Source organism: Elephas maximus, chromosome 17, assembly GCF_024166365.1.
Source record: "Elephas maximus indicus isolate mEleMax1 chromosome 17, mEleMax1 primary haplotype, whole genome shotgun sequence".
Lineage (NCBI taxonomy): Eukaryota > Metazoa > Chordata > Mammalia > Proboscidea > Elephantidae > Elephas > Elephas maximus.
Genome location: NC_064835.1, coordinates 61214708 through 61241576, shown reverse-complemented (window position 1 = coordinate 61241576; position 26869 = coordinate 61214708). Strand labels below are relative to the sequence as shown.

The 26869-nt window shown below is 39.1% G+C and overlaps 1 protein-coding gene across 1 annotated transcript in view; it reads right to left on the bottom strand.

The window, feature by feature from the left end:
* M1AP (meiosis 1 associated protein) overlaps positions 1 to 26869 on the bottom strand; it is an 83310-nt gene that overhangs the window by 42195 nt on the left and 14246 nt on the right. The window contains exons 2-3 of the mRNA XM_049856448.1: positions 11097 to 11282; positions 8969 to 9137 (exon numbers count right to left, since the gene is read on the bottom strand). Of these exons, the coding sequence (XP_049712405.1) occupies positions 8969 to 9137; positions 11097 to 11282 (355 nt within the window). The remainder of the gene's footprint in view (positions 1 to 8968; positions 9138 to 11096; positions 11283 to 26869) is intronic.

Below are 26869 nucleotides of genomic sequence, written 5' to 3'. Positions count from 1 at the left end.
AACATATATCCACACAAAGATTTGTAAATGGATATTTGTAGCAGCCTTATTCACAGTAGTCAAAAACTGGAAACTCAAATGTCCACCAGCAGGTGAATGGTTAAACAAAACGTGGCATATTCATACAATGTGATACGATTTAGCAATAAAAAGAAACTAACAACCCATACAAACAGCAACACAAATGAATCTCAAAACCTGAATGAAAAAAAACAGACTCAAGAAAGTATATATACTATATGATTCCATTTATATAAAATGCAAACAGATCAATGGATACAAAGCATATCAATTGTCCACAGCAGCGACGGAGTGCAAAGGGGCAAGAGGAATCTTTTGGGGATGATGGAAAGGTTCTGAATCTTGATTGTGGTGATGAATTTGTGGGTCCATTCAACTGTCAAAACTCATCCAGTCGTACACTTTGAATGTTTGCACTTTATGGTATTCCTCAATAAAATTGGTGAGGAAAAAAATTTTTTTAAATCCCATTTTTCAAAGAACATCAGATTTCCCGCTGGACTCTATGAAATTCTTTAATTCAGTTTTTAAAAAAAGGAAAGAATTTTTCTAAGAACATGGCTTCTGTTAATGAAACAAACAAACAAACATCTCTTTGTTTTAAAAATCTTTAGACAATAAATACAACAGTGGCTCTAATTTAGTCTTAACACCATAGGAAAGGGACTTTAACGCAGTTAGTATCAAAGGAAAACTCAATGAACAGCGGCATTTGCTGGTCTATTTTCTAAGACACTATAAGAAGAAAAATCCATATCTGGAGTCTGTCAATTGCACTGAAGCATACAGGGGTGCCCCGCTCTGCCTCCCACCCCAGGACTCCTTTAGGAAGCAACACGTCTTTGTTTTCCATGTTCGGGTTGTTAACATTCGTTGTTTCTTGAGAACACATATGTATAAAATACCTTTCCAAGAGAGCTTGACATTGATTTCTGGCAAAGCCTAGGAGGAAATATTAAACAGATGGTTTGCGAGCACTTAGGAAGGGAACCTGATATCCTTATGTGCAAGGCTGACAAATGTAGGCTGGCTGACAGCATCGTAAGGTTGATTTGTAACTGACTGAAAGGCACACTCAAAGATGCAGCCTGCCATCAACCTGGACAGATGCCCTCTGGATGCCAAAGTGCACTGATCACAGTGGCCATTTTAGCTTTGGCATATTTATTACCTAGCTATTGTTTAGAAAAGTTTGTACAATTTTTTTGAAATCATTCTTTTCCTTTTAAAAGTAGTTTTATTACTTTAAACAATGCTTTATTATTTTAGTTTTATTTGAGCTTTACAAACAGGCATCATATTGTATATATCTTTGGAGGTTGTTGCTGTTAGGTGCCATTGAGTAGGCTCCTATTCATGGTGACCTCACGCCTAACAATGAAATGTTGCCCTGTCCTGCGCCATCTTCAGGATCACTGATATGTTTGAGTTCACTGTTGCTGCTGTTCTGTCAGCCCATCTCATTGAAGGGTTAACTTGTTTTCGATGAAGCCTCGACTTTACCAACCATGATGTCCTTTTCTAGAGATTGGTCCTTCCTTTTCCCACTGCTCTGCCATGCCAGCTTGGTCATATATAAAGCTTTCATATATGTGGCTGTCTGGTTCTGGCTCTCTAACAACAACAGAACAACAATCTGTTAATGTAGTGAATTATATTTATATATTCTCTAATGCTAAACCATTTTGTATCCCTGGGATAAACCCAGCTTGGTCATTGTCTAAGTTATCTAGTGCTGCTATAACAGAAATACCTCAAGTGGGTGGTTTTAACAAACAGAAATTTATTTTCTCACATTTTAGAAGGCTAGAAGTCCAAATTCAGGGCGCCAGCTTTAGGGGAGGGCTTTCTCTCTCTGTTGGCTCTGGAGGAAGGTCCTTGTCTCTTTTGGGCTTCTCCTCCTGCGCGATCTTCATGTGGCATGGCATCTCTCTTTCCCCATCTCTACTTGCTAGCTTACTTTTAATCTCTTTTATATCTCAAAAGAGACTGACTCCAAACATATGCCGTACACTAATCCTGCCTCATTAACATAACAAATAGGATTATAACCACAGGCATAGAATTTAGGATTTACAACACATATTTTTTGGGGACACAATTCCATCCATAACAGTCATGATATATTGTATTATTATTATTTTATATAACTGGATTATTTAAGCTTGTTGCACCTATTTCCATGAGTGAGATTGGTCCGCAATTTTCTTTTATTATATTGTCCTTCTCTGGTTTTGTACTGACTTGGAGAGTGTTTTCTCCTTCCTTCCTTTTTTTCTTCCTTCTTAATTTGACTGGTGTTTTAGTCATCCAGTGCTGCTATAACAGAAATACCACAAGTGGATGGTTTTAACAAAGAGAAGTTTATTTTCTCACAGTCTTAGTAGGTTACAAGTCCAAAGTCAGGGGTTCGGCTCCACGGGAAGCCTTTCTCTCCTTGTCAGCTCTGGATGAAGGTCCTTGTCCTCAATCTTTCCCTGGTCGAGGAGCTTCTCAGGTGCAGGGACCTCAGGTCCAAAGGACGCGCTCTGCTCTTGGCGCTGCTTTCTTGGTGGTATGAGGTCCCCAACTCTCTGCTTGCTTCCCTTTCCTTTTATCTCTTGAGAGCTAAAAGGTGGTGCGGGCCATGCCCCAGGGAAACTCCCTTTACATTGGATCAGGGAGGTGACCTGAACAAGGGTGGTGTTACAATCTTACCCTAATCCTCTTAACATAAAATTACAATCACATAATGGAGGACAGCCACACAATACTGGGAATCATGGCCTAACCAAGTTGATATACACATTTTTTGGGGGACACAATTCAATCCATGACAACTGGAGTGATATGTTTCTTGAAAGTTTGGTAGAACTTGTCTTTAAAATCATCTGGAATTGGTTCATTAAGAGACTATTAAGATTTTTATTTCTTTGTGATTCAGTTTGATAGGGCATGTATTTTAGGAATATGTCCATTTTTGTCTAAATGTTTGCATTCATAGTTTTATCTGCCATTATGTTTTCTTTTCCCATTGCTGACATAGCTTATTCTGCCCTTTTTTTTTCCTTCATCAGTTTCACCAGATGATTCTCTATTTTGTTAGTTTTTTCAAAGAACCAACTTTTGAATTGTTGAGCAACTCAACTGAGGCAATATAGAGAATGGTTAAGTACCTGAGCTTTGGAGTTAGACTGCTTGGCTTTGAATACCTGTTCGATCTCTTACCTGAATAAACTTGGGGAAAGTTGCTTTAGACAAGAAATTATGCCTTAGTTTCTTCATGTAGAGAAATGGGAATTAAATAAGATAATACGTAGAAATTATTTAGAACAGAAAGTATTTGAACGGTAAGTATTCAATAAAACGTTAGCTGTCATTATGATCTACACACAAATGCTGGAATACATTAAGGGACTGTAGTTTTGTTGTTCACATATCTTCTCCCAGAGTCTCAGGGTTGAGTAACTTGCTCAAGGTCACACAGTTTTATAGTAAAGCATAAAAATCCAATGCTGATGCATCCATACATTAGACTACCTAACAGCTATTAAAAGACATGGGTTAGATCACTATGTATCAACATGGAAAAAAAATTTCTGGATAAATACCTAAATAAAATGGGTATAGTATACTTCTGTTTTTATAAGAGTAAATATATCATAACAATAATAATGTTACATGTACATGTATGTTTAGGGAAAGCATTTCAGTAGAATGTGTCCTACGCTGTTGATGATGACCAGCTCTGGAGGGTGGGAGTTTGGGTAATTTTGAATTGGTCTATATTATACTTCTATAATGTTTGCAATTGCATAACTCGTAATAAAACAATTAAAAGTAACCAGACAAAAGCGACCAAAAAGAACACTGGGCAGGGTCTTTCAGCTAACTTCTAAAATAAAGAAAAAATGACCAAGTTAGATCAAGCAGGAATAAATTAAAAGAAGTACCATTTATATAGCTTGAAGAAAACATAGAATAGGCTGTACAGGCTGAAATTTTATAGAATATCTTAACTAATATGAATATAATTTACGGTTACCATTTTCATTTCAGGTACTGTTAAAGAATTTTCTAAACTGTGAATCTGCCTTCTTAGTTTCTAAGTAAGTTCATTCTTTCCTTGATGATTCTGGATCTTGTAGTGTCTTCAAGTCCTTTTTGTGATATTTAGTTGTCACTGGGCAGGACTGTACCAAAGAAGGCAGAATTTAGACTGACCAAAGGACATATTCTCATAGTTACTTTTTAAGCTAATCTGAGTATCAGCATTGTTCTTGTAACTTGTTTCTCTCTTCAAAAAGGAAGTATAGACACAATTTTTATTTAGTTAATGATCCTGGTTACCAGAATTTGAAAAATTACAAATAAATTCAAGAAGTATTTGGATCAATTCATGATATTTACTGGTTACTAAGGGAAGCTATGAGCACTTGGGATACATCTCTAACTACTTGTGTTGATGTCACAACCTCTCCTGAATCATTTGGTTTTTTCCCCCAATCATTCAATTGTTTATTCAAGAAACATTTACTGACAATGTACTATGAGCTAGACAGGGTAACAAGTGCTGGTCATACAGAAATATATAAGACACATTGCCCTGGCCATTAAAAACAAATCTCAGAAACATATCAAATCATTGATATACAGAGATTTTCGAAATTATTAATCCTAAGAACAGCCAACTTTTACTGAGCGCTTACTATGTACTAAATAATTTACGTACATGATCTCATTCAATCGATTCTTGCAACTACTGCATGGCGCAGGAATTAATAACTAAGGCTTGGCTAAATTCCTCGCCCAAGGTCACACGGCCAGTAAGTGACAGAAGTGGAATTTAGACTCAGGCAGCCTAATTCCAGAGCACTCAAAAACCCTGGTGGCGTAGTGGTTAAGTGCTACAGCTGCTAACCAAAGGGTCGGCAGTTTGAATCCGCCAGGCGTTCCTTGGAAACTCTATGGGGCAGTTCTACCCTGTCCTACAGGGTCGCTATGAGTCGGAATCGACTCGACGGCAGTGGGTTTGGTTTTTTGGTTCTACCTTCTGAGCATGAGAAGCTGCTGCTGCTAGTCTCCTAATGAAGATACCAAGTTAATGGAATAAAGGAATCGATCATGAGGAAAACACAGGCAAACCGGGAAGAATTTCAAGCAATGAACCAGATATACACTTAACCCACAAAGAATTACAAGTAATTTATGGGATGTATTATTTATAAGCAAATAAGGAAGAATTACAAGCAATTTATGGGATGATGTATTATTTATAAGCAAATACTGGAAGAATCATTAGCAGTGACACAAGGTAGAAAGCTACTTTCTTGCATTTAAAAGCTCTTCTGTGCAGTTCTAGTCACTAACTACTTTAAACAAAGGTGTCAGGTGGCCTCGGGGTATTCTGAGCTCTGTGCCATCAGAGATACATTAAGTTCTCTTGGGGTGCAGCCGCTAAAGGGAGGAAAGGACATAGTTTGTGCCTGATTTGTCCACGGCCAAGGAGAAAGAAAAAGAACGTTTCAGCGACAGATACAGTTTGAGAACCCACTGGGAAGGACTCTGATTGGTGGCCTGGGAACCATGATTGTCTCAGTCTGAGTCATGACCCGCTTTGTAACTAGGGGGGTGTAGGTATTACCAGAGAAAAGGAATGTAGAGGATACTGGGAAGATGAAGCACAGCCTCTCTAGGTATCATTGTCACTAACTCATTCAGCAAATACCTGTTGATAATATAGAATATGCTGCACGCTGGGACAGAGATGAGTAAGAGAAACTTCTTATCTAAAATGCTTACAGTTTAATACAGGGGCAAAAGATATCAATCAGCCTACAATTTAGGTGAGGAGACAAAATATCACGCAATAAAACAATGGTGAACAATTCTACATGATATATAATTAGGTGCTAAATTGTGTGGTGTGGACCACGAGTGACGTAGCTGTTCTGAGGAGAGGAAGAACAATACAGTAGTCATGAACCTTAACTAGGACTTCAAGTATGGATTTGGCTGGATGAGAATAGGGGAAGGAATTCATGTGAAAGGAGACAGAATTCAGAGGAAAAGACTCCTATGAGTGAAGGGATGGAGACAGAAACAAGCACAGTCAGTTCTGGAGCCAGTGAGGAGGCAGTCTTGAGAAGAGCAGAGCCTGTGCAGTACGTAAGAGCTCACGAACCACGTGGCTAAGGCTGGCTACTCTTCCTTTCCCCGCCAGAACAGTGTCAATAACCTCATGATGCTGGAAGGATCTGCAAGTGTCAGAATTTGATAAGAACCACACCCTTAGTTACCAACCTCCAGATCTAATTCCTGGGAAAGAAAAAAAAAAAAGAGCAAGGTCATCATGAGGAGCCCAGAAGAGGTCAAAGGTATCAGAATAGTGGGCATCTCCACGTGTACATAACCTTGGAAGGGGCCAATATAGCCAGAAAGGACTGCTGGAGGGCAAACCATCAGTTGAGTTTTGGATGAAATAAAACCAGTTAAAAACCTTTTAAACTCCACAATTTGGAACTCTCTACTTGACCCTGGTGGAATAGTGGTTAAGTGCTACGGCTGCTAACCAAGAGGTCGGCAGTTCAAATCCGCCAGCCGCTCCTTGGAAACTCTATGGGGCAGTTCTACTCTGTCCTATAGGGTCGCTGTGAGTTGGAATCAACTCGACGGCAGTGGGTTTGGGTTTTTTGGGTTTACTTGACTTTTGGACTAAAAGCTTTTAATAAATTTACATTGCCTTAGAATAAAATCCAAACGTCTTAGCATGGGATATATGGCCCTTCTTGATCTAACCGTTGCCTGTCTTTCTAGCCACACTCCTGCCTCCCCTGACAGGCTCCAGCCATAGGGAGCCATGGGCACATTTCTGAAAGCTGACCCTATCTTTTCATGCCTCTAGGGGTCCTTTAGGAAAACCTGGTGGCATAGTGGGTAAGTGCTATGACTGCTAACCAAAAGGATGGCAATTCAAATCCACCAGGTGCTCCTGGAAAACCCTATGGGGCAGTTCTACTTTGTCCTATAAGGTCACTATGAGTTGGAATCGACTTGACAGCAACAGGTTTTTTTTTTTTTTTTTTGTTTCAGGGGTCCTCTGAATGTCCCTTTCCTCTTCCTCTGCTTGGCTAATTCCTACTCGTCCTTTAGGACTCAGTTTGAATATTTCCTCTTCCAGAAAGTGTAGGTAGTAAGATTATGTATCATTTAAATTTACTTATTTGTGTTTACCTGCATTTTTAATTTGCCTACAGTAAGCATGAATGTTTTTCAGAATGTAAATATCAGGGAAAAGGTCATTCAAGTAAATAGAGCAAATGAAGCCAGGGGAAAGACCACTCTACACTTTCCCTCCAAAGTAATCCCAGGGGGGCAATTCCAGACTAAAAGTGTAATTTCAAAAACAAAATGATTTTTTCCTCACTGGATTAGCAAATATTAAAAAAAAAAGAAAAAAGGGGATAATTCCTAGAAGGGAAGTCTCATTTACTATTGGTGGAAGGGTAAATTGGCATGATCTTTTTGCAGGGCCATTTGTTTATAACTATCAAAACTGCAAAAATATACACTGCTTTACCTAGTAACCTTACTTCTAGGAATTCAATGGAAATTACCTGCACAAGGGCACAATTATACTTATAAGCAGGAGTGGCTACATAATTTGCAGGAGGCCCAGTACCCAGACCCAGTCACCCAGTGTGGTTGAGTCTATTCCGACTCATAGCGACCCTATAGGACGGAGTAGAACTTCCCCATAGAGTTTCCAAGGAGCGCCTGGCGGATTCAAACTGCAGAGTCTTTGGTGCCCAGTAGAAAATGAAAACGTGGGGTTCCTTGTTCAAAAAAGCAGGAGAAAAATGCCATTGAATGTACTAAAATACAAAACATTTTCCTTTCCACCACAGTCTCTTTCTTGACCTGTCACAGGGCTTTTTTTATTTGCAATTTAAAGTCACATCCCATCAAGTACCAATACACTCGCCAGCAGGTGCAGACCCTCACAGTTGCTTGGGACCTATCCTGCAACTCAGCTCAACTCAGCACGCAAGGCACTGACACCCAGGTCCCTGCTGGGAACAGGGGGCTGGGGTGTGCTGGGGTGCCAGTGGGGGAGGGGGGAGCCAGCAACGGAGAACCCATTCTGTGGAGGTGGGAAAGGGGCAGGAGGCCCTTAGAGTGAGGCTCTAAGCTCCTGGTACACATCCCATGGTCCTATCAAACTTTACTTACAAAACATAAATTCAAAGATAAAATAAAATAAAATAAATTTTTTTTTTTTTTTTTAATAAAATGCAGAATTTCAAGGCAGCGACTGAAGAGCATTAAGCCCAAGCGCCGGCCCTTCTGAATGCAGGGTCCTGTATTACTGCTCTAGTTGTAAAGCCATGAAGCCAGCCCTGCAGCTATGTCTATTCATACAGCACTGATTATAGTAGATGAAACTGGGATAAACCAAATTGCTCATTAATAAATTATTAGTTAAATAAACTATGGCATAACCACGCAATGAAAAACCATGCAGCCATTAAAAAAAGAGACAGATCTATTAATACGAATATAGATAGCTATCCAACACATGGACAAAGTGCAGAATATTATGTCTGTCGTGATCCCAATAAATATTATGTGTTTGTGTACATGCGAGAGTGTGTGTATGTACGTGCACATGAAAGAATGTTGCGAAGGATAACTTAAGCCTTTAAAAGTGACTAAAAGCAGGAAGCAATTTCTACCTTTTGTACCTATAATATTTCAGTTTTTATTATTAGCACATACTATTTCTGAAAAAAAAAAAAAAAATTCAATTCTAACACCTAGAAACATCTGTCCCAACTGCAGTGAAATCTGCCGGCTTCAATTACCACTTAAGAATACAAAAAGACCATGGAAAAAAATCTCCCTGGCCTGTAAAAGGCCACTCATTAAAATTCTGACCATTCTTTTTGCCTTTTCTTTTAATTCTTACCATCGTTGCTGAGCTCCTCTACAGGGAATGCTGAGTCCATACACTCTAGGACTCCCTTTGTGATCTCAACGACCTGAAGCCTCCTGACTCTGCCTAGGTCGATATTTTTCAAGCCTTCTTCCAATTGTTTGACCACCTCTTTTCCGGGCTGGGAAGTCAGAACAGTAATCTGGAAACAAATCCAAGAATCAATGTGTCTACTCTCCCTGAAGCACAGAGTGAGGACCATAACAAGTTACATCTGGAGGATAAACATAGCGGAAGTCTGTGGTAGTGGCTACAGTGTTTAAAGCAAAGAGGAAGATTTAAATGTGACTTACACACCAAATTTCATTGAACAGATTCTAGTAGGACAGGTCTGGTGGAATAGGTCATCCCAGAACCCTTCCAACCAGGCTGAGCCAACCCCAGAAAGAGACCAATGAGGGGCCATACCTGTGTTGTAGTCTTTCAAGATTGCTTTAAGAACTTGGCAGCGTCTCTCCCACATAACATGACTTGATTTTATGAGGAAGTAAAGGAAACAGGATCCTTGAATTCCACTCACTAAATGTGTTCCGAATATCAGAGAGCTTGTATGTTCCTCTCCCATGGTTATGTTTGGTATAGCTTTCTCAGACTGATTTCTCTCCTTGCTCAACCTGGATCCAGCTATTTCTCTTGCTCTCTTGACTCTAAAATGTATTTACTATTAACTAATACATTTGACCTGGAGGAATATTGAGGTATTTGTGTACAATTTGAATATTTTTCTATTTGAATGACCACACTGTATGTTTTTTACCAGCAGTTCTGTCCTGGACTTTGAAACTCTGGAACGCAAATATTAAATATATAAAATTCTCTTTTGTACCTAGAAGTTCGTGAATGATGAAGAGAGAGGCAGATGAAAGCATAAATATTTTTTGACTCATCTATTTGATGCTTCAGGTTAACCAGAGACAAAACGTTTTAACTTAAGCTCATTCACACAGCCAATGGAGTATGTGGTCATGATTTACTTATGTTTTTAAGACTGTCTCCGTCTGGTACCAACATTGCAGCAATTTTTACATTTGCACGTTTGCAAATCCAAAGCAAATTTACTCAATTTGGTGCTGTAAAATAAAATTAAAAGATTTGAATTATGAAAACAGAGATTCTCTTACCCATGACACTAAAGGTCATTTTATGTTAGGAAGCCATGTGCTGTATAATAATAATAATTTTATATATATAATTTTTAAAGCTTATACGTGTGCCTTTAACTATGACTAAAATTTAAAAGTAGCTTGTCTTGCTTCACATAAGCATATCTAGGTGACCAGGCTCACTGAAACACTTGAATATTCTTTCAGAAAACTATTGAAGATTAATGAACATGTCCTGTTTCCAAGACTCCAGAGGCCTTGGACCCATGGCTGACTGATCTTGTGATTGTCTTAGCGAGGTTTCTATTTAAGTGTTGACAGTGTTTGAGCACAGATTGTTGTCTTATAAACTTTGTGTATTCTGACATAATTGTCAACCAATCAAAAATTTTCCTTGTTCAAAGTTCCTGATAAAATTGTATACACAGCACTTTGAGAATCTAATTTAATCATAGTGCTGATTTACTGAGTAATGACGTGCTGCCCAACTTTAAAAAGGTGTCCATTAAACCTGCAGAGCAATCTGTTAATGGTGTTTTAAGTTGTTTATTGTTGACACTGCCAAGATTTTAAGAACAACTGTAAATTCATAAGGGTATCTGGGTAAGTATAAATAAGACGCCAATCTAGCAGTTTAATGTTTGCTTTACAAGTTCCAAAATCTAGAGGCAGATGGCATATTCAGATTTTATTTTGATTTCAGTTTTTACCTGTAATCCACTTCAGTCCATATTTTTAGAGCTCATCTCTCTGCCCAGCTCTGTACTCAGAGTTGCACAGGTTATAGGAAAAAGAGAAACACAACCCCTGCCTGGAGGGAGCTGAAAACCTAGCTTTGAAAATTACGCTTGATGTATATGAACAAGAAAGATGTGAACCAGACCTTTTGGTTAGCAGCTGTAGCTCTTAACTATTACACCACCAGGGTTCCCAATGAAGCACCTAGATGGAGTGAAATAGGAAGATGGTGTAGAGTCCTAAAAGGCAGCATCTCTTACCTCCAGGGAAGTGTAGGTGAGAGCTGCACTTGTGTTCATATGTCTGCTGTACTGTTTGAACTGCTGAAGCCCATCTTCTACTGCCAGCTTCAGAGAAGTGTTCTGTGGTCTGAAACAACCTTCTCTCTGTACCATGCGTAGCTCTGATATGCAGGTCTTCAATCTAGCAAAGTTCCCTTTCACTTGCTGCAGAGAAAAATGAATCAAAGATACAAATTTTCACTTTCTTTTCCAACACACATGGAACATCCTCTAAAGTAGACCACATATTAGGTCATAAAGCAAGCCTTAACAGAATCTAAAACATCAAAATATTACAAAGCATCTTCTCTGACCATAAAGGCATAAAAGTAGGAATCAATAACAAAAAAATCAATGTCAAAAATAAACAGAATTCAAACATTTGGAAACTGAGCAACATCTTCCTCAAAAACTACTGGGTTATAGAAAAAATTAAGGATGGAATAAAGAAATTCATAGACTCCAATGAGAATGAAAACACTTCCTATCAGAACCTTTGGGACACAGCTAAAGCAGTGCTCAGAGGTCAACTTATAGCAATAAATGCACACATCCAAAGATACAAATTTTCAGTGACTCACATTTCAGAGTAACTGGAGGTCTAACCTCATTATCAATTACTCTTCAGGAGTTCCTTTCTTTCCTGAAAATCTGTTTATTTGATGACACTTACTGAATGGTTCTAAGCACTGCATTAGAACCAGACAAATGAGAATTTGTAACCCATAAGGTTTTGATTATGTTGAGTTACCAGAAGGGGAAAGGAAGTGTTTTAACTCACTCATTCACTCACCCAAAGGAGGGTGCAGTTGTGACTGTTTAGTATTACTTTGGATTGGCCTGCAAACTGGATGCCTGGTAGGGTTACCTTTAAACACTATCTTCATTTCTTGGGCAGTCTAGGCACTGGGAGCTTCTCCATTCAAGAAGCTGATGTTTTCCCAGAAGTAAAGATTTTGATATGGTTGATCCTTTCAGAATTGATAAGGTTCTACCTAATCCGTCCCTCATGATCACTTCGGTAAAGAAGAGATGCTTGGCTTAGTCTGTAGTTAGCTCAAGGAGCCAACATGTAAACCTCATGCAAGTGGCCTCTTGGTTCTCCTCACCCTCTTTTATAAAAACTTGCTCTTAGGAAGTAATCCAATACAATCTGATTCTAGGTCAGTGTTACTTCTCTCAGGGATATATGCACTTTGAATTAAATGGGAGGTGAAAAATTTTGACGTTATTTGAAGGAATTCCAAGCATTGACAGCAGGTGGAAGGTAGGAAAGAATTATATTTTGGGGAGGGGAAACCTTCCTGATCAAAGAGCAGAACTGAGCAGTATTTTTAATGCACATAAAACTCATAAGCATGAGCTACAATACTGCCAGGGCACAAAGACTGCTTAAGTCAATCCCTGCCCTACTCAGCTCCACAGCTTCTTAATTTGCTGTCCTCAAATCTCTGAGGAAAATACAAGAAATAGGACATAATTCTTAAACAAGGAACACCTGCAATCTAGATAGGAAAATAAGATAACAATTCAAGAAAGAAATGAGAGTATAAATCAGACCATAAGTGTAGCCTAGTGGCCTTTGAGCATTTTTTCTCATGTGCCCCCTAAAAGAATTCTGAAAAATGTTGTAACCCTTTATACATTTTTAAGTCCACATCTAAAGTTTTTTTTTATTCTAAGTATAAGCACTTACTAAGGTTGTAACTTCCTGCAGATTGTAAATATCAACATTTTAAAAATAAAACTATAACATCACTCTTTAAATATAATCCAATACCATTGTGATTTGATATCCAACATCATTCAATTAAAAAATGTATTAGCAAGCTTTTTTCTTTTAACTGATGGACATTTATATTGTTTCTTTTTCTCCTTGAACTCATATTTCCATTTCATTTTTTTTCCACAGAATTTTATCTTAATGCAATAGAATTTTATGTTTAGCAACCTTTTACTGATTATCCTATCAGATTTCTCTGCAACAAAAATATCTATATATTGCAAATTTTTAAAATTCCTATCACCATAGGTTCTAAAGGGTAAAAGTATATTCTAGGAACAGAAGCTGCAATTGGAGTCATCACTTAGTTAAGTTTATAATAGTCCACTGTCATTCTCCAAGATCTATCCATTTTTTGCACTGGCCAAACAGGCCAGTTGAATGGCAGTGTGCTGGGAATCACCATCCCTGCAACCCTCACGTCCTTGGTGATGGAAATAGTCCCTGCAATTCCTTCAGGAATGTAGTATTGCTTCTGGTTTACTATTTTCCTAGGGAGGGGTAGTCCTAATGGCTTCCACTTGGCTTTTCCTACCGTAATAGCCCTTACTCCATTTGTCAAGGATCCAATGTGGGGGTTCTGCCAGTTGCTGAGTATGTATACTCAACTTACGCATTCTGGAACTGCAAAGTCACATTAGGATGGGATTGGAGACCCACTGGACCCACTGTGAGATGGACCTGAGCTAAGATTCCATTAATAACCTGACCTCCATATGCCCCCACTTTAACTGGTGGGTCACTTTGATGTTTTGGGTCTCCTAAATTAGTATTAGTTCAGAGCCAGTGTCCAGTAATCCCTGAAAAATCTGATTATTTCCTTTTCCCCAGTGAACAGTCACTTTTGCAAAAGGCAAAGATCCTGTTGGGGAAGGGCGGGAGAAAGATTAACAACATACATTTTTGGTAGTGTAGTGGGGTTCTTCCTCAAGGAGACCCAGCCTCCCCTTCATTTACGGGGTTGTGGGTCTGTAAACTGGCTTAAGTCTGGGAATTGATTGAGGGGCAGTTACTCTCTGTTCTGGCAATTCAAGTTAGATTGCAGTTCACTTAACCTAGAGCTCTTCTGCTTGTACAGATCATATAAATATTTAGTAGATTTCCAATCTATTTCACTCTTAGGGACACTATGACTAAGTAGCCAATGCCTTAAGTCCATACTAGTCAGACTATTCTGCTTCCTACTTTGACTCTGCTGTCCTCTATGGTAACCACACCCACCTTCTCTCTGTCAATTAAGTGCTGCCACTTGGCCTCTACCACCACATGGTCCGATCAGCCCCATTGTAGTTAGATGTCTTAACTACTACACCACTGTCAAATCTGACTTAGATAAAATAGCAATCACAGCAGTCTTCAAGGATGCTGGGGCTCCCTTCACAAATTTGTTCATCATCATTTTGGTGAAAGGTATGTCCTCTGTGCACTCCATGGGTGAGTCTGTGAATCTAACCTGATAAATCCACTCTAACGTGACAATTTCCCTAAGCCCTTGGATACCTTCTTCTCCAGTTCACCAAGGTAAGTCTGGCATTTCAGCTTGATTTAGTGTAGGCCAATGCTTAATCCATTCGTTAGTTAACCAACCAAATAAACTATCACATATTTTTCTAACCTCTTGAGCTGAAACATTGAATGAAGAATCTGTGCTTAGTGGGCCCACATCTATATTCTTGGACTGCAGTTGTTTTAGAGTATAGCATGCCTCCTCTTGGGCCACACATTGTACTTCAGCTTTTGGGGCTCGCGGGGGCTTAAGTCTAGTTATAGGTCTAGAAGCAAAAATGAATGGTGGAATGGTTTCAGGGGACATCTAAGTCAATTGGCATAATAAAATCTATTAAGAAAACATTCTGCATCTCACTTTGAAGAGTGGCGACTGGGGTCTTAAATGCTAGCAAGCAGCAATCTAAGATGCATCAGTGGGTCTCAGCCCAACTGGATCGAAGGAGAATGAAGAACACCAAGGACACAAGGCGATTACAAGCCCAAGAGACAGAAAGGGCCACATGAACCAGCGACTACATCATCCTGAGACCAGAAGAACTAGATGGTGCCCGGCTACAACTGATGACTGCCCTGACAGGGAACACTACAGAGAACCCCTGAGGGAGCAGGGGAGCAGTGGGGTGCAGACCCCAAATTCTCATAAGACCAGACTTAATGGTCTGACTGAGACTAGAAGGACCCCAGTGGTCATGGCCCTCAGACCTTCTGTTGACCCAGGACAGGAACCATTCCCGAAGCCATCTCTTTAGACATGGACTGGACTGGACAATGGGTTGGAGAGGGATGCTGGTGAGGAGTGAGCTTCTTGGATCAGGTGGACACTTGAGACTATGCTGGCCTCTCCTGCCTGGAGGGGAGATGAGAGGGCGGAGGGGGTTAGAAGCTGGTGAAATGGACACAAAAAGAGAGAGTGGGCTGTCTCATTAGGGGGAGAGTAATTGGGAGTGTGTAGCAAGGTGTATATAGGTTTTTGTGTGAGAGACTGACTTGACTTGTAAACTTTCACTTAAAGCACAATAAAAATTATATACATAAAAATATATATACATAAAAAAAAAGAATGGTGGAGGAGGGTCCTGGGGAAATTCAGCAATGTCTTGTAAGGCATTTGCCTCAGGCAACACCCCAAGTGCTGCCCCAGGTGATATCTCAGACAAAGACTCTTCAGGCACAGCTGTGTTAATCTCTTCAGATGGGGGTGGAAGGGATAATGGCTTTACTGGGGAGGATGGCTTAGCAGACAAAGATGGAGTAATCTCTTCAGATGGGAGTAAGAGGGCTGGTTCTGCTGGCAGGAGTGATTCAGTGGAATTTAGGGGCTCAATGTCCCCAGTTAACTGATCATCTGCCCACATGTCTCCATCCCGAGTTTCAGGATCCCACTTCTTCCCAACCAATGCTCTCATTTTAACTTCAGACACCATTCAATGTTGGGAATTCAACTGCCATTATAATTCAGCCACTCTTACTTTAAAACTCTGGGTTTGGTTTTCAGCAATACCAGCTCTGTTACTACAAGATATAAGGCTTTCTTTCAGGGTAGAAGTGGCAACTTCCAGGTCTTTTATGCGATGTTTCAGCTGTGTTTCTGAAGCCCTGAGCTCATCTCTTTCTTTCACTATTTTGTCTAGCGAAAGCAGGACCAACCAACCAGCTTCATTATACTTCTCATTCTGACAAAATTGTAGGAAAGTATCAAATATGCAATCACCCAGAGCCTTGTCTCTCACAAATATTTAATCCATTGGTGGTGATATTTTGCATATTTCTATTGCCACCTCATGTTACAGATTAGCTGTGCTGTCTTTACTACTGAAGGCAGAGTCATCAGTGCATTTAATACTAGCCAGACTTGAGAACCAATTCAGAAAACTCATCCTCACAATTTTGTTTCTCTAGAACCACGCTCGGTACTAAATGTGTTAGGCTGGGTTCTCTAGAGGAGCAAACCAGTGAAGCGTATATATAAAAATACATAGAGTATTATCTCAAGGAAATGGCTCATGCTGTTGTGGAGGGTGGCAAGTCCCAAATCCGTGGATAAGGTATCAGGCTGTAGGCTTCTCCTGATTCATGTGGTTGCGGGGGCTGATGAACCCAAAATCAGCAAGTCAGGCGTAAGGCTGCTGGTTCATGGGGTCATGAGAGCTGATGAATCCCAAGATCTGCAGGTCAGGTGGCAGGCTGCTGGCTAATGTTCCAAGAACTGGAGTTCAGAGGATGACAAGTCAGATGCAGGATCCAGAGAGAGCTTTATGACAATACCAATATATATATTGGATGTAGGCCACGCCCTGAAGGAAACGGATTGGCTTTCAACTGATTGGCTGCTCAGATCACAAAATGGAGGATGACTACGTAATATCTGCCAAACCACTGAGAATCATGGCCTAATCAAGTTGACACATAATCTTAATCATCACAGGATTGTTTTAACTTATTTTTTAATAAAAGAAATAACCCTGAAAAATAATAAGAAAAGCATATGACTTAAGGGGTTAGAAAAAGAATAATACAAACTAAAGCCTAGTCTATCAGTTGATTTAAAATATTTATGAAAGATGGGTAAATGATGTGAACAGGAAATTCACAAAAGAACAAACACAAATGGCTAATTAACAAATGAAAAGATGCCCACACTCCCTATAAAAGAAATAGAAATGACAGCATAGTAATTATTATTTAATTCCTATCAGATTGGTAAAAATAAAAAAAGACTGACAGTACATAGTAATTAGCAAGGATGTGAAGAAACAGAAATTTTATGCTTGGTAATGGAAGTGAAAATTGGTATAACCTTTCTGGAAGGTGGTTTTAAAATACAAATGTTAAATATGTATAACCTGTGGTCTAGGATTTTTACATCTAGGAATATATCCTAAGATAAACAAACAAGTGTCCAATGATGTAAGTATATTTACTGTAGCATTAAGGAATTGATTACAACGGCCAAAAAAACAAAAAACAAAAAAAACCTAAATGTTCGTCGATGGGGAATTAATTGATTAATTAATGATTGTACAATTAAACATTATGCAGCCATTTAAAATTATAATGTACATCTATATTTACTGACACGGAAAAAGTTCTAATACACTGCTTCCTCTCTCCCTTCCTCCCTTTGGTGAGTGTATTTAAAGGGTGATAGAGTACGCTTTGCTCTCCCTTTTCTCTTTCCCACTGGCTGTAATACAGGCAAAGGGCTTGAACTAGAGTAGATAGTTTGTACCATAAGATGGCAGTGGTGTTGCAGATGGTGGAGCAAGAAGCCAAGCTAAATGGAGCATGGTTCCCTACTGACTGTGGAGTTGTCATACTAGCACTAGATTGCCTAAAATTACTTGAGAGAGATGTAGACTTCTCAGTGGTGTCACTAGGGTCTGGGTCACTCAGTGAGGTAACTCATGGTGTCACCCATGGACCTTCTCCTGTACCAGACCATACAGAATCCTTAGTAATGTTTCTTGTACTAACGTTTTTGATTTTTTTCCTTTAATTGCTACTTCATTCTCACAAGTTATTGATATAGCTTCGTAAATATGAATTATCACAATATTGTACCTAAAACAGAAAATTTGACCAAATCAATGACTATGAAATCACTGGCAGCAACTAAGACAGCAGCACATGCTTGTAGCCCGTACAGCTGAATTCACGTGTTTGAAGCGTCATTGCAATCGGGTAGTAATAACAGCTGAGTGGAGTGCATCAGAAGTAAATTAGCACAGTTTTAGCCTCGTAGGTATACTGATACATATAAGCTGCACTTAACGAAAAATGTTTTTGTTATAACTAACCACAGGGATATTTTTATAAAAAATAAAAATTTTCTAATAAAGCACTGCACAAAAATCTTATAGACAGTCATTTTGGTGTCACCCCCTCTGAAAGTGTCACCCGGTGCAGTCTGCACCCCCATGCCTCCTTAATGATGCCACTGAGGCTCCTATCTTATCTAAGATGCATTTAGTTTGGGTGTCTATTACTCATACAAAAGAAAACCAAACTGACTGCCATGGAGTCAATTTCGACTCATAGTGACCCTATAGGACAGAATAGAACTGACCCATAGAATTTCCAAGGAGCGCCTGGAGGATTCAAACTGCTGACCTCTTGGTTAGCAGTCATAGCACTTACCCACTACACCACCAGGGTTTCCCTATTACAGGTGAATCTAATTTGAACTGATTCAGTGCCATTAAAAAAGAAAAAAAACCTCTCTTTTGGTAGTGTTTTAGGAGGAACCAATAGTAAAAGTCTGTTTCCTACTGCCAACTTTGACAACAGTCACACGACTATTCTAGATTTAAATATTTGAAATGAGAACATAATCTTATATCAGAAAAAAGTAAATGTATTTTTATTTTGAAAAGAAAAATCTTGACTTGCTTCCTGTAATTTCTTTCTTTTTTTAAAAATAGAGTGGCCTATTGATGTATTTGCCAGGAGGAGATAAAAACCTTTAGGAAAAGGAGATGATCTTCTAATAAGATTTGAAAATATTGTCTATTTGAGTATTGGAAGATTCTGCCAAATGCAATGGTTTTTGACAATAACGAAATTAAGCTGTTTTTCTGACAGTAATCAAATAATATGATCAGTCACTACTTTGAGACATCCCTGGTTAATGGAAATAAGATCAAGTGACCAGGGTAGAAGAGGATACTTCCTATTTGTTAAAGCAGGAGGCCATGCACCCAATTCATCTAAAAGGTTACGTCATTTAGATACAAGCTAAACAGAAAGTAGGCTGAAAACAGCTATGCTTTATACCTCTTGAAAATGAAATCTGATCTCTCAGGAACCAATTCTGCTTCTGGAAATGATTTTAAAAAATGCAGGCTTTTCTGGAACCTCAATTGCCTAGGATGTGAAGAGCTCATATAGTTTGGCCCAGAAGCAATTTTCCTATATCAAAGGTTGATAACAGATTGATGAATGCTACAATTGTTCTTAGCTTTTTTCCTCATGAATTACCTCGGCAGCATTCTATAAGGTAACACAGTAAATAGTTCAGAGCTGAGTTCCAAATCCAAAAGATGTGAAACCATTGGGGTCAGGGGCCTATGGGGAGCTGTTAGATAAAGAGGATGAGAATGGATAAAGCCTCGGTGCCCCTGAGCTGGAGTTCTGAAATTTCCGGCAATCTACAATTTGGGTGTGAGGCATAGTTAGAGATGACAAGAAGCAGTCAAACCCCGTAACTTCCTCTGCCTCCCCACCCAACTTCTCTGGATGGGAGACTTGAGGTTTCCAATGTGAGAGATTCAAACATGCTCTGGCAAGTTCCTGAGTTTAAATGTAGGTCCTTATGATCACTTCTCCATCCCATTTCCTTCCCAGTGAATCAGATACTGAAGCTGGCAAACAACATTGTTGGGAGTCCGTTACCTAACTCAGGTTCTCTGTCTTAGATCGTCTAGGTGGGTTTTTCAAGTTGCAGAGTAGAGTCCCTGATTCAGTTAGATGGGCATGGAATAGAGGGGTGGAAGTTGGGATGAATGGGTAAAGGACTGATGGACTCTCATTACATTTCTTCCAGCTTTTTGTAGACTGGTGTTACAGATGTGCCACGAAGGTGTTCTCTCCTTGGGTCCAGCACCAGTGAGTGTTCTCCTTGTTCTGATCCATGGCACGGTGGGGTACTTTAGAGGTCCCTAATTTTATTTTATTTTTTTTTTATGGGTATAGTAAGTTGTTCTAGAAGGACTTTGGTGGGGTGAATACGGTGGGGTTTTTGAGTAATCCATAATGTCAAATGGATATACTACAGTTGACAGTCAGTCTTTGAGAGATAAATTGTGCACAGGTCAGCTCTGATGTTAGAGATCTTGAACTTCACCTTCTAAACTCTGGACACAAACTGAAGCTGTAACCGGAGCTGGAGGCTTGAAAATCTATGGAGTGAGACCATATAATTAAATATGGTAGTTGAGCCTGGAACAGATGGGGACTAGTGCAGTGAATAAAATCCATCATTCTTTAAATTTACTGTCACTAGGGGTCATAGAAGGAGCCCTGGTGGTGCAGTGGTTAAGCGCTTGGCTGCTAATGAAATGTAGCAGTCTGTTCCTGTAAAGATTACAGCCTTGGAAACCCTATGGAGCAATTCTACTCTGTCCTATAGGGTCCCTGTGAGTTGAAATTGACTAGACAGCAACTGGTTTGGTTTGTTTGGTTTGAGGGGTCATGGCTGTGGGAAGGGGCATGACTGGGATGTCCCAGAATATGAGGGGTTCAGGAAAGAGTAAAATAATCCCTTGAATCTAGATGCATTAGAGTATAGTAGTATACATAGGTATGAGGTTGCCAACAATTCTTATGGATTATTCAGTGTTGAATAGGGTGGGATGATATCCAGGGTGCTGTTTCAACACAAGCACAGTACTTGAGTGTAGATCTCCCTGGCTAGGACAAATAGTAACCTATCTCAGAGAGCAGACTGTCCTGGTATCCAGTGTCCCTGACTGGATTTATTCTCAGTCTGACATCGCTATATACAGGAATCCATCCTGACTTCATCAGATATTTTCTCAAAGTTCTAGGGTTAGAGAATTTCTGAGGGTAGGGCTACTTCAGTAACATCCTATACTTCCAGATAAGCCATTTATCCTCCCAGAGATTCTACTACCATTTAGGATGCAGATGGTTAGGCAGAATGATTAGAAGAAAGCAACTGAAATTTTATGGTGTGGGTAGATTTACAATATCTCAATTACTCCAAAATGGTGAGCTCTGAGTAGTGACATGAGGTCATGGGCCTCTTTGAGGCAATATCTCTACTTTCAATCCTTGAAAGTATCTTTGATGGTTAACAGCTTCAATTTTTGCATGAGATAGTTGACCTTAGCAGGGCCTCTTGTTGTTAGGTGCTGTGGATTTAGTTCCGACTCATAGCAATCTTATGTACAACAGAATGAAAACACTGCCTGGTCCTGTGCCATCCTCACAATCATTGTCATGCTTGAGCCCATTGTTGCAGCCACTGTGTCAATCCATTTCATTGAGGGTCTTCCGCTTTTTCGGGGACTGTCTACCAAGAACGATGTCCTTCTCCAGGGACTGGTCCCTCTTGATGACATGCCCAAAGTACGTGAGACGAAGTCTCACCATCCTTGCTTCTAATGAGCATTCTGGCTGTACTTCTTCCAAGACAGATTTGTTCATTCTCCCGGCAGTCCATGGTATATTCAATATTCTTCATCAACGCCCTAACTCAAAGGCATCAATTCTTCTTTGGTCTTCTTATTCATTGTCCAGCTTTCACATGCATATGAGGTGACTGAAAACACCATGGCTTGGGTCAGGCACACCTTAGTTCTTAAAGTGAAGTTTTTGCTTTTTAACACTTTAAAGAGATCTTTTGCTGCAGACTTGCCGAATGCAATGCATCATTTGATTTCTTGACTGCTGCTTCCATGGGCGTTGATTGTAGATCCAAGAAAAATGAAATCCTTGACAACTTCAGTCTTTTTTTCATTTATCATGATGTTGCTTATTGGTCCAGTTGTGAGGATTTTTGTTTCCTTTATGTTGAGGTGTAATCCATACTGAAAGCTGCAGTCTTAAATGTTCATCATTAAGTGCTTCAAGTCCTCTTCACTTACAGCAAGCAAGGTTGTGTCATCTGCATATTGCAGGTTATTAATAAGTCTTTCTTCAGTCCTGCTGCCGTGCTCTTCTTGATATAGTTTGGCTTCTCAGATTATTTGCTCAACATACAGATTGAATAGATATGGTGAAAGCTTACAACCCTGATACACACTTTTCTTGATTTTAAACCACGCAGTATCCCCTCGTTTTGTTCGAACCACTGCCTCTTGGTGTAAGTACAGTAGGGCCTAGTTCCTAGAAATGTAGCATCCACAGTGTAGTCTCCAGATCAAGGGCTGCCTTGAAATAGGATGACGCCCACATTTCTGTTGGAGGCATCAGTCTCAAAGGCATAGGTTAGAGCTAGATCAGTATAAACCATGACTGAGGTAAAGGTGAAGAGGTTTTTGGGAACTGGAGAGCTGTGGCCCAGTTGAACTGGTTATTAGAAAGTCAGGATAAGAAATATGGGGTAAAAAGTTTATAACATTGAACAGACTCCAGGAATCAGTAGACATACATTAATTGATCTGAAGGACTTAGTATGGCTAATATTGGTTGGTCATCATGCACATGCCTTGGCTAGACAGAACCTTCAAGAATTCTATTTCTGAGCTTTCGTACATGAACTTTTTGGGGTTAGCCTGTAAACAGTTCAGGACAACTCAGATCGATGTCTCATTAGAGGTCAGGTCAAGAAATGAGAATATATTTAGGTCAGTGATTTAAAAAAAAAACGTATCAGTACAAGCTCCTTTTATAAAAAAAAATCTCACATAGAACCCCCATATATAACTGATAACTTTCTCTACATGTTTTTAAAAAATATTTAACTTTATTTTGAATACATAATATACTCAGTTCAAAATTCAAAAGTTACAAAAGGGTATATAGAAAAAAGACATCTTCCCACTCTTATCCCTCAGGTAACCAGTAACTTTTTAGAGGTAATAAATATTACCAGCTTCTTGGGTATCTTCTCAGAGATACTTTGTTTACATGGAAAAAAAAATATTTTAACCCTATCTTTTTTCTTAGTTAAATAGAAGAGACTATAACACTCCTCTATATCTTGCTTTTGTTACTTATATTTCACTCATTTCACATCAATACATGAAATTTTAAAAAATTACAACTATTTTACAAAAATATACTTTTATGGCTGCAAAGTATTCCATTAATAATAGATGGCCCATTATTTAACTAACTCTCTATCGATGGACATTCAGGTTGTTTCCAATCTTCTTCTGCTGCAAACAATGCTCAAACAAAATAATTTTGTACTTAAATCATTTTTGCACATGTGCAAGTATATTTACTGGGTAAGTTCCTATGAGTGGACTTGCTAGGTCGAAGGGCGTGTGAACTGTGACACTGTCATCAAATTGTCTGCCATAGAATTGTGTTGATTTACACACCCAGAAACAGCATATAAGTGTGCCTATTTCTTCATATCTTCATCAATAGTATGTCATCAAAATTTTTTATCTTCATCAATCATGTAGGTGAAAAATGGCATTGCAGGATAATTTTAATTTATATTTTTCTTACTATGAGCAAGGTTAAACATATCTTCATATATTTAAGGGTTATTTGTGTTTTCTTTTTTGAAAACTGTATATTTCCTTTCTCATTTTCTATTGGATTATTGGTCTTTTTCTTTTTCATTTGTAGAAGCTATGTGATAAGAGAAGCAAGTATTTTTCCTCATATTTTCATTTGCCTTTAAATTTTGCTATACTGTTGTCCTAGTTATCTAGTGCTGCTATAACAGAAATACCACAAGTGGATGGCTTTAACAGAGAGAAATTTATTTTCTCACAGTCTAGTAGGCTAGAAGTCCAAATGCAGGGGAAGACTTTCTCTCACTGTCAGCCTTCTCTTCAATCTTCCCCTGGACTAGGAGCTTCTCTGTGCAGGAACCTGGGTCCAAAGGACATGTTCTGCTCCCAGTGCTTCTTTCTTGGTAGTAAGAGGTCCACCACTCTCTGATTGCTTCTCTTTCCTTTTACCTCTTTTAAGATAAAAGGTGGTGCGGGCCACACCACAGGGATCAGGGATGTGACCTTAATAAGGGCGTTAAAATCTCACCCTAATCCTCTTTAACATAAAATTACAGCCACAAAATGGAGGACAACTACACAATACTGGGAATCATGGCCCAGCCAAATTGATACATACAGTTTTTGGGGGAACATAATTCAATCCATGACAAATGTTTTTTGCCAAACATATATTTTATATTTTTATATAGGTGAATTTATTAATCTTTTATTTTTGGACTTTTGAGTTTTGTGTTATGCTTAAAAGGGCCTTCCTACTCAATACTATTTTTTCCCCATGTCCTGTGTACTAATTATCAGTTTATTGCCTCTGAGTGCCAAATCCACTCTTCAATCCATGCTCTGTGACAATAGATGGAAGTCCTCTCAGCATTTCCCCTTTGCAATGGGCACGATGCTATGTACTGGAGAGACCCTCCAGGAGGAAGGGGCTCTCTTGCTGTTACTGGCAGGTACACCATGGATCAGCAGTGAAATGGAGGACATCTGGTGGTGCTCTACCCATGCACCCAGAGCTTGCAGTCCCTTGGTGACCTTGCAGCCCCGGCCTGGCCTTCTCGCAGGCCGCTTGACAGCGACACTATATATTTCAGGCCTCTTGCCTGCACGGATGCTCAATTTCCGCTGTTCACCTGTCCCTGTTGACAAGTTTGTCTCCTGTGGCCCTCTCAATGCCACTGCCTTTCTGACGTGGACATTGTGTGTACCAGACCTCCTGCCCTCATTATCATTCCCATTCTTTCTGTATATCTGGGTACTCAGCCACCAGCTGCAGTTAGCCTATACCTAGAGTGTTGCTTCTTGCTTTCCCAGCAACTGTGGACCAACTGTGGCCTGGGAAAACCAGTGAACATCTTTGCCCTCTAGTGGGCTGCAACTACACATTCTAAGTCTGAATCCTGGCCTTGGGGAGGAGGTCCCCTTTTCAAGTTTGTCCTTTCTTAGAATCTCTCCCCCAGCCTTAGGGCACTGTGTAAAGTTCTCCTATATCTTATAGTTACTCTGTTATCATAGTTTAATATGGTAAACTGTACTAAAATTCCTGTCTTATATAAATCACTGCATGGTTTCTGTCTCCTGATCAGGCCCAGACTGAAACCATCTGGTCTAGTACTTACATAGTTTCAGTTTTTACATTTAAACCTTTGATTCATCTGAAGTTTATCCTGGCATGAGCTGTGAGTATAGATCTAGCTTAATTTTTTTCCCATATGGCTACTCAGTTGACCCAAGTATTTATTGAGTAATTTTTTTTCCCAACTAATTTTAAATACCATCTTTATTATATTCTAAATCCCCATATGTATCGGGATCTATTTCTGGACTTTAAATTGTATTCCATTGCTCTCTCTGTCTTTTCAATCCCCAATATCACACCATTTGAGCATATCTGTTTAATATCTGATATGAATAGTTCTTGGTTATTCTTGCTTGTTTTTTGTTCTGTTTTGTTTTTAATTTGATGTCTAGTTCTACTGTTGGAATATTTTACTGAAAATTGTATTACATTTATAGATTAATTCAGAGATAATTGACATCTTTCTGAGTCTGAGTCTTCCCAAGAACTAGTAACTTCTGATTTTGTTCAAGTCTTCTTTGTTTCTCAATAGCATTTTAATTCATATAAATCTTGTACATTTATTGTTAATTTCATTATTTAACCATTTTGGTTATTGTGATAGGAACTTTCTTTTCATTGTAACTTCTAACTAGTTGTTTTGGACACATAAAGGGTATTAATATCTGTATTAATTTTTGTACCAGACCATTGTCCTGAATTCTTTTATAGTTTGAAATAATTTTCTAGCTGATTCTCTTGGTTTTCTAGATACATAATCATATAATCTGAAAATAAACATGATTTTACTTCCTCCTTTTCCATTTTTATACTCTAATTATTTTTCTTGTGTAACTTCATCAATGAAAACCTCTAGAATACAGTTAAGTAATAGTAATGATAGTAAATTTCCTTGTCTTGCATAGGAGTGCTTTTAGTGTTTTTCATTAAATATGATGCTGGATTGCACTGACATAGACATATATTGTGCTAAGGGAATACCTATCTGTTCCCATTTTATTAAGGTTTTAAAAACAACATTGGATGTTAAATTCTATCAAATGCTTTTTCAGTAGCTTTGGAGATGAACATGATCATATGATTCCCTGTCCCTCCTTGGATATATTAACATGGTAAATTATATTAATACATTTCCTAATATTGAATTTCTGGGATGTTGTTCTTTTAATGTAATGCTGGATTCTACTGCCAACATTTTATTTGGGATTTTTGAATAGATATTCATAAGTGAAACTGGTCTGTAGTTTTCATTTTGTGAAAAAGTTTTTGGGTTTCGGTATCAACATTATGTTATCTTCATAAAAATAATTTGGAATGTTTTTTCTTTCTGTGCTATGGAACAGTTTAAAAATGTGTCATGGACTGATGTCCTGCCAAAAGTGTGTGTATCAACTTGGATAGGCTATGTTTGGTTGTCCTCCATTTTGTGATTGTAATTTTATGTTGAGAGGATTAGGGTGGGATTATAACACCTCCCTGATCCAAGGTAAGGGAGTTTCCCTGGGGTGTGGCCTGCACTGCCTTTTATCTCTCAGAAGATAAAAGGAAAGGGAGGCAAGCAGAGAGTTGGGGACTTCACACCACCAAGACAGCAGCATCAGAAGCAGACTGCGTCCTTTGGACCCGGGGTCCCTGTGCCTGAGAAGCTTCTCAACCATGGGAAGATTGAGGACAAGGACCTTCCTCCAGAGCGAATAGAGAGACAAAGCCTTCCACTGGAGCTGAA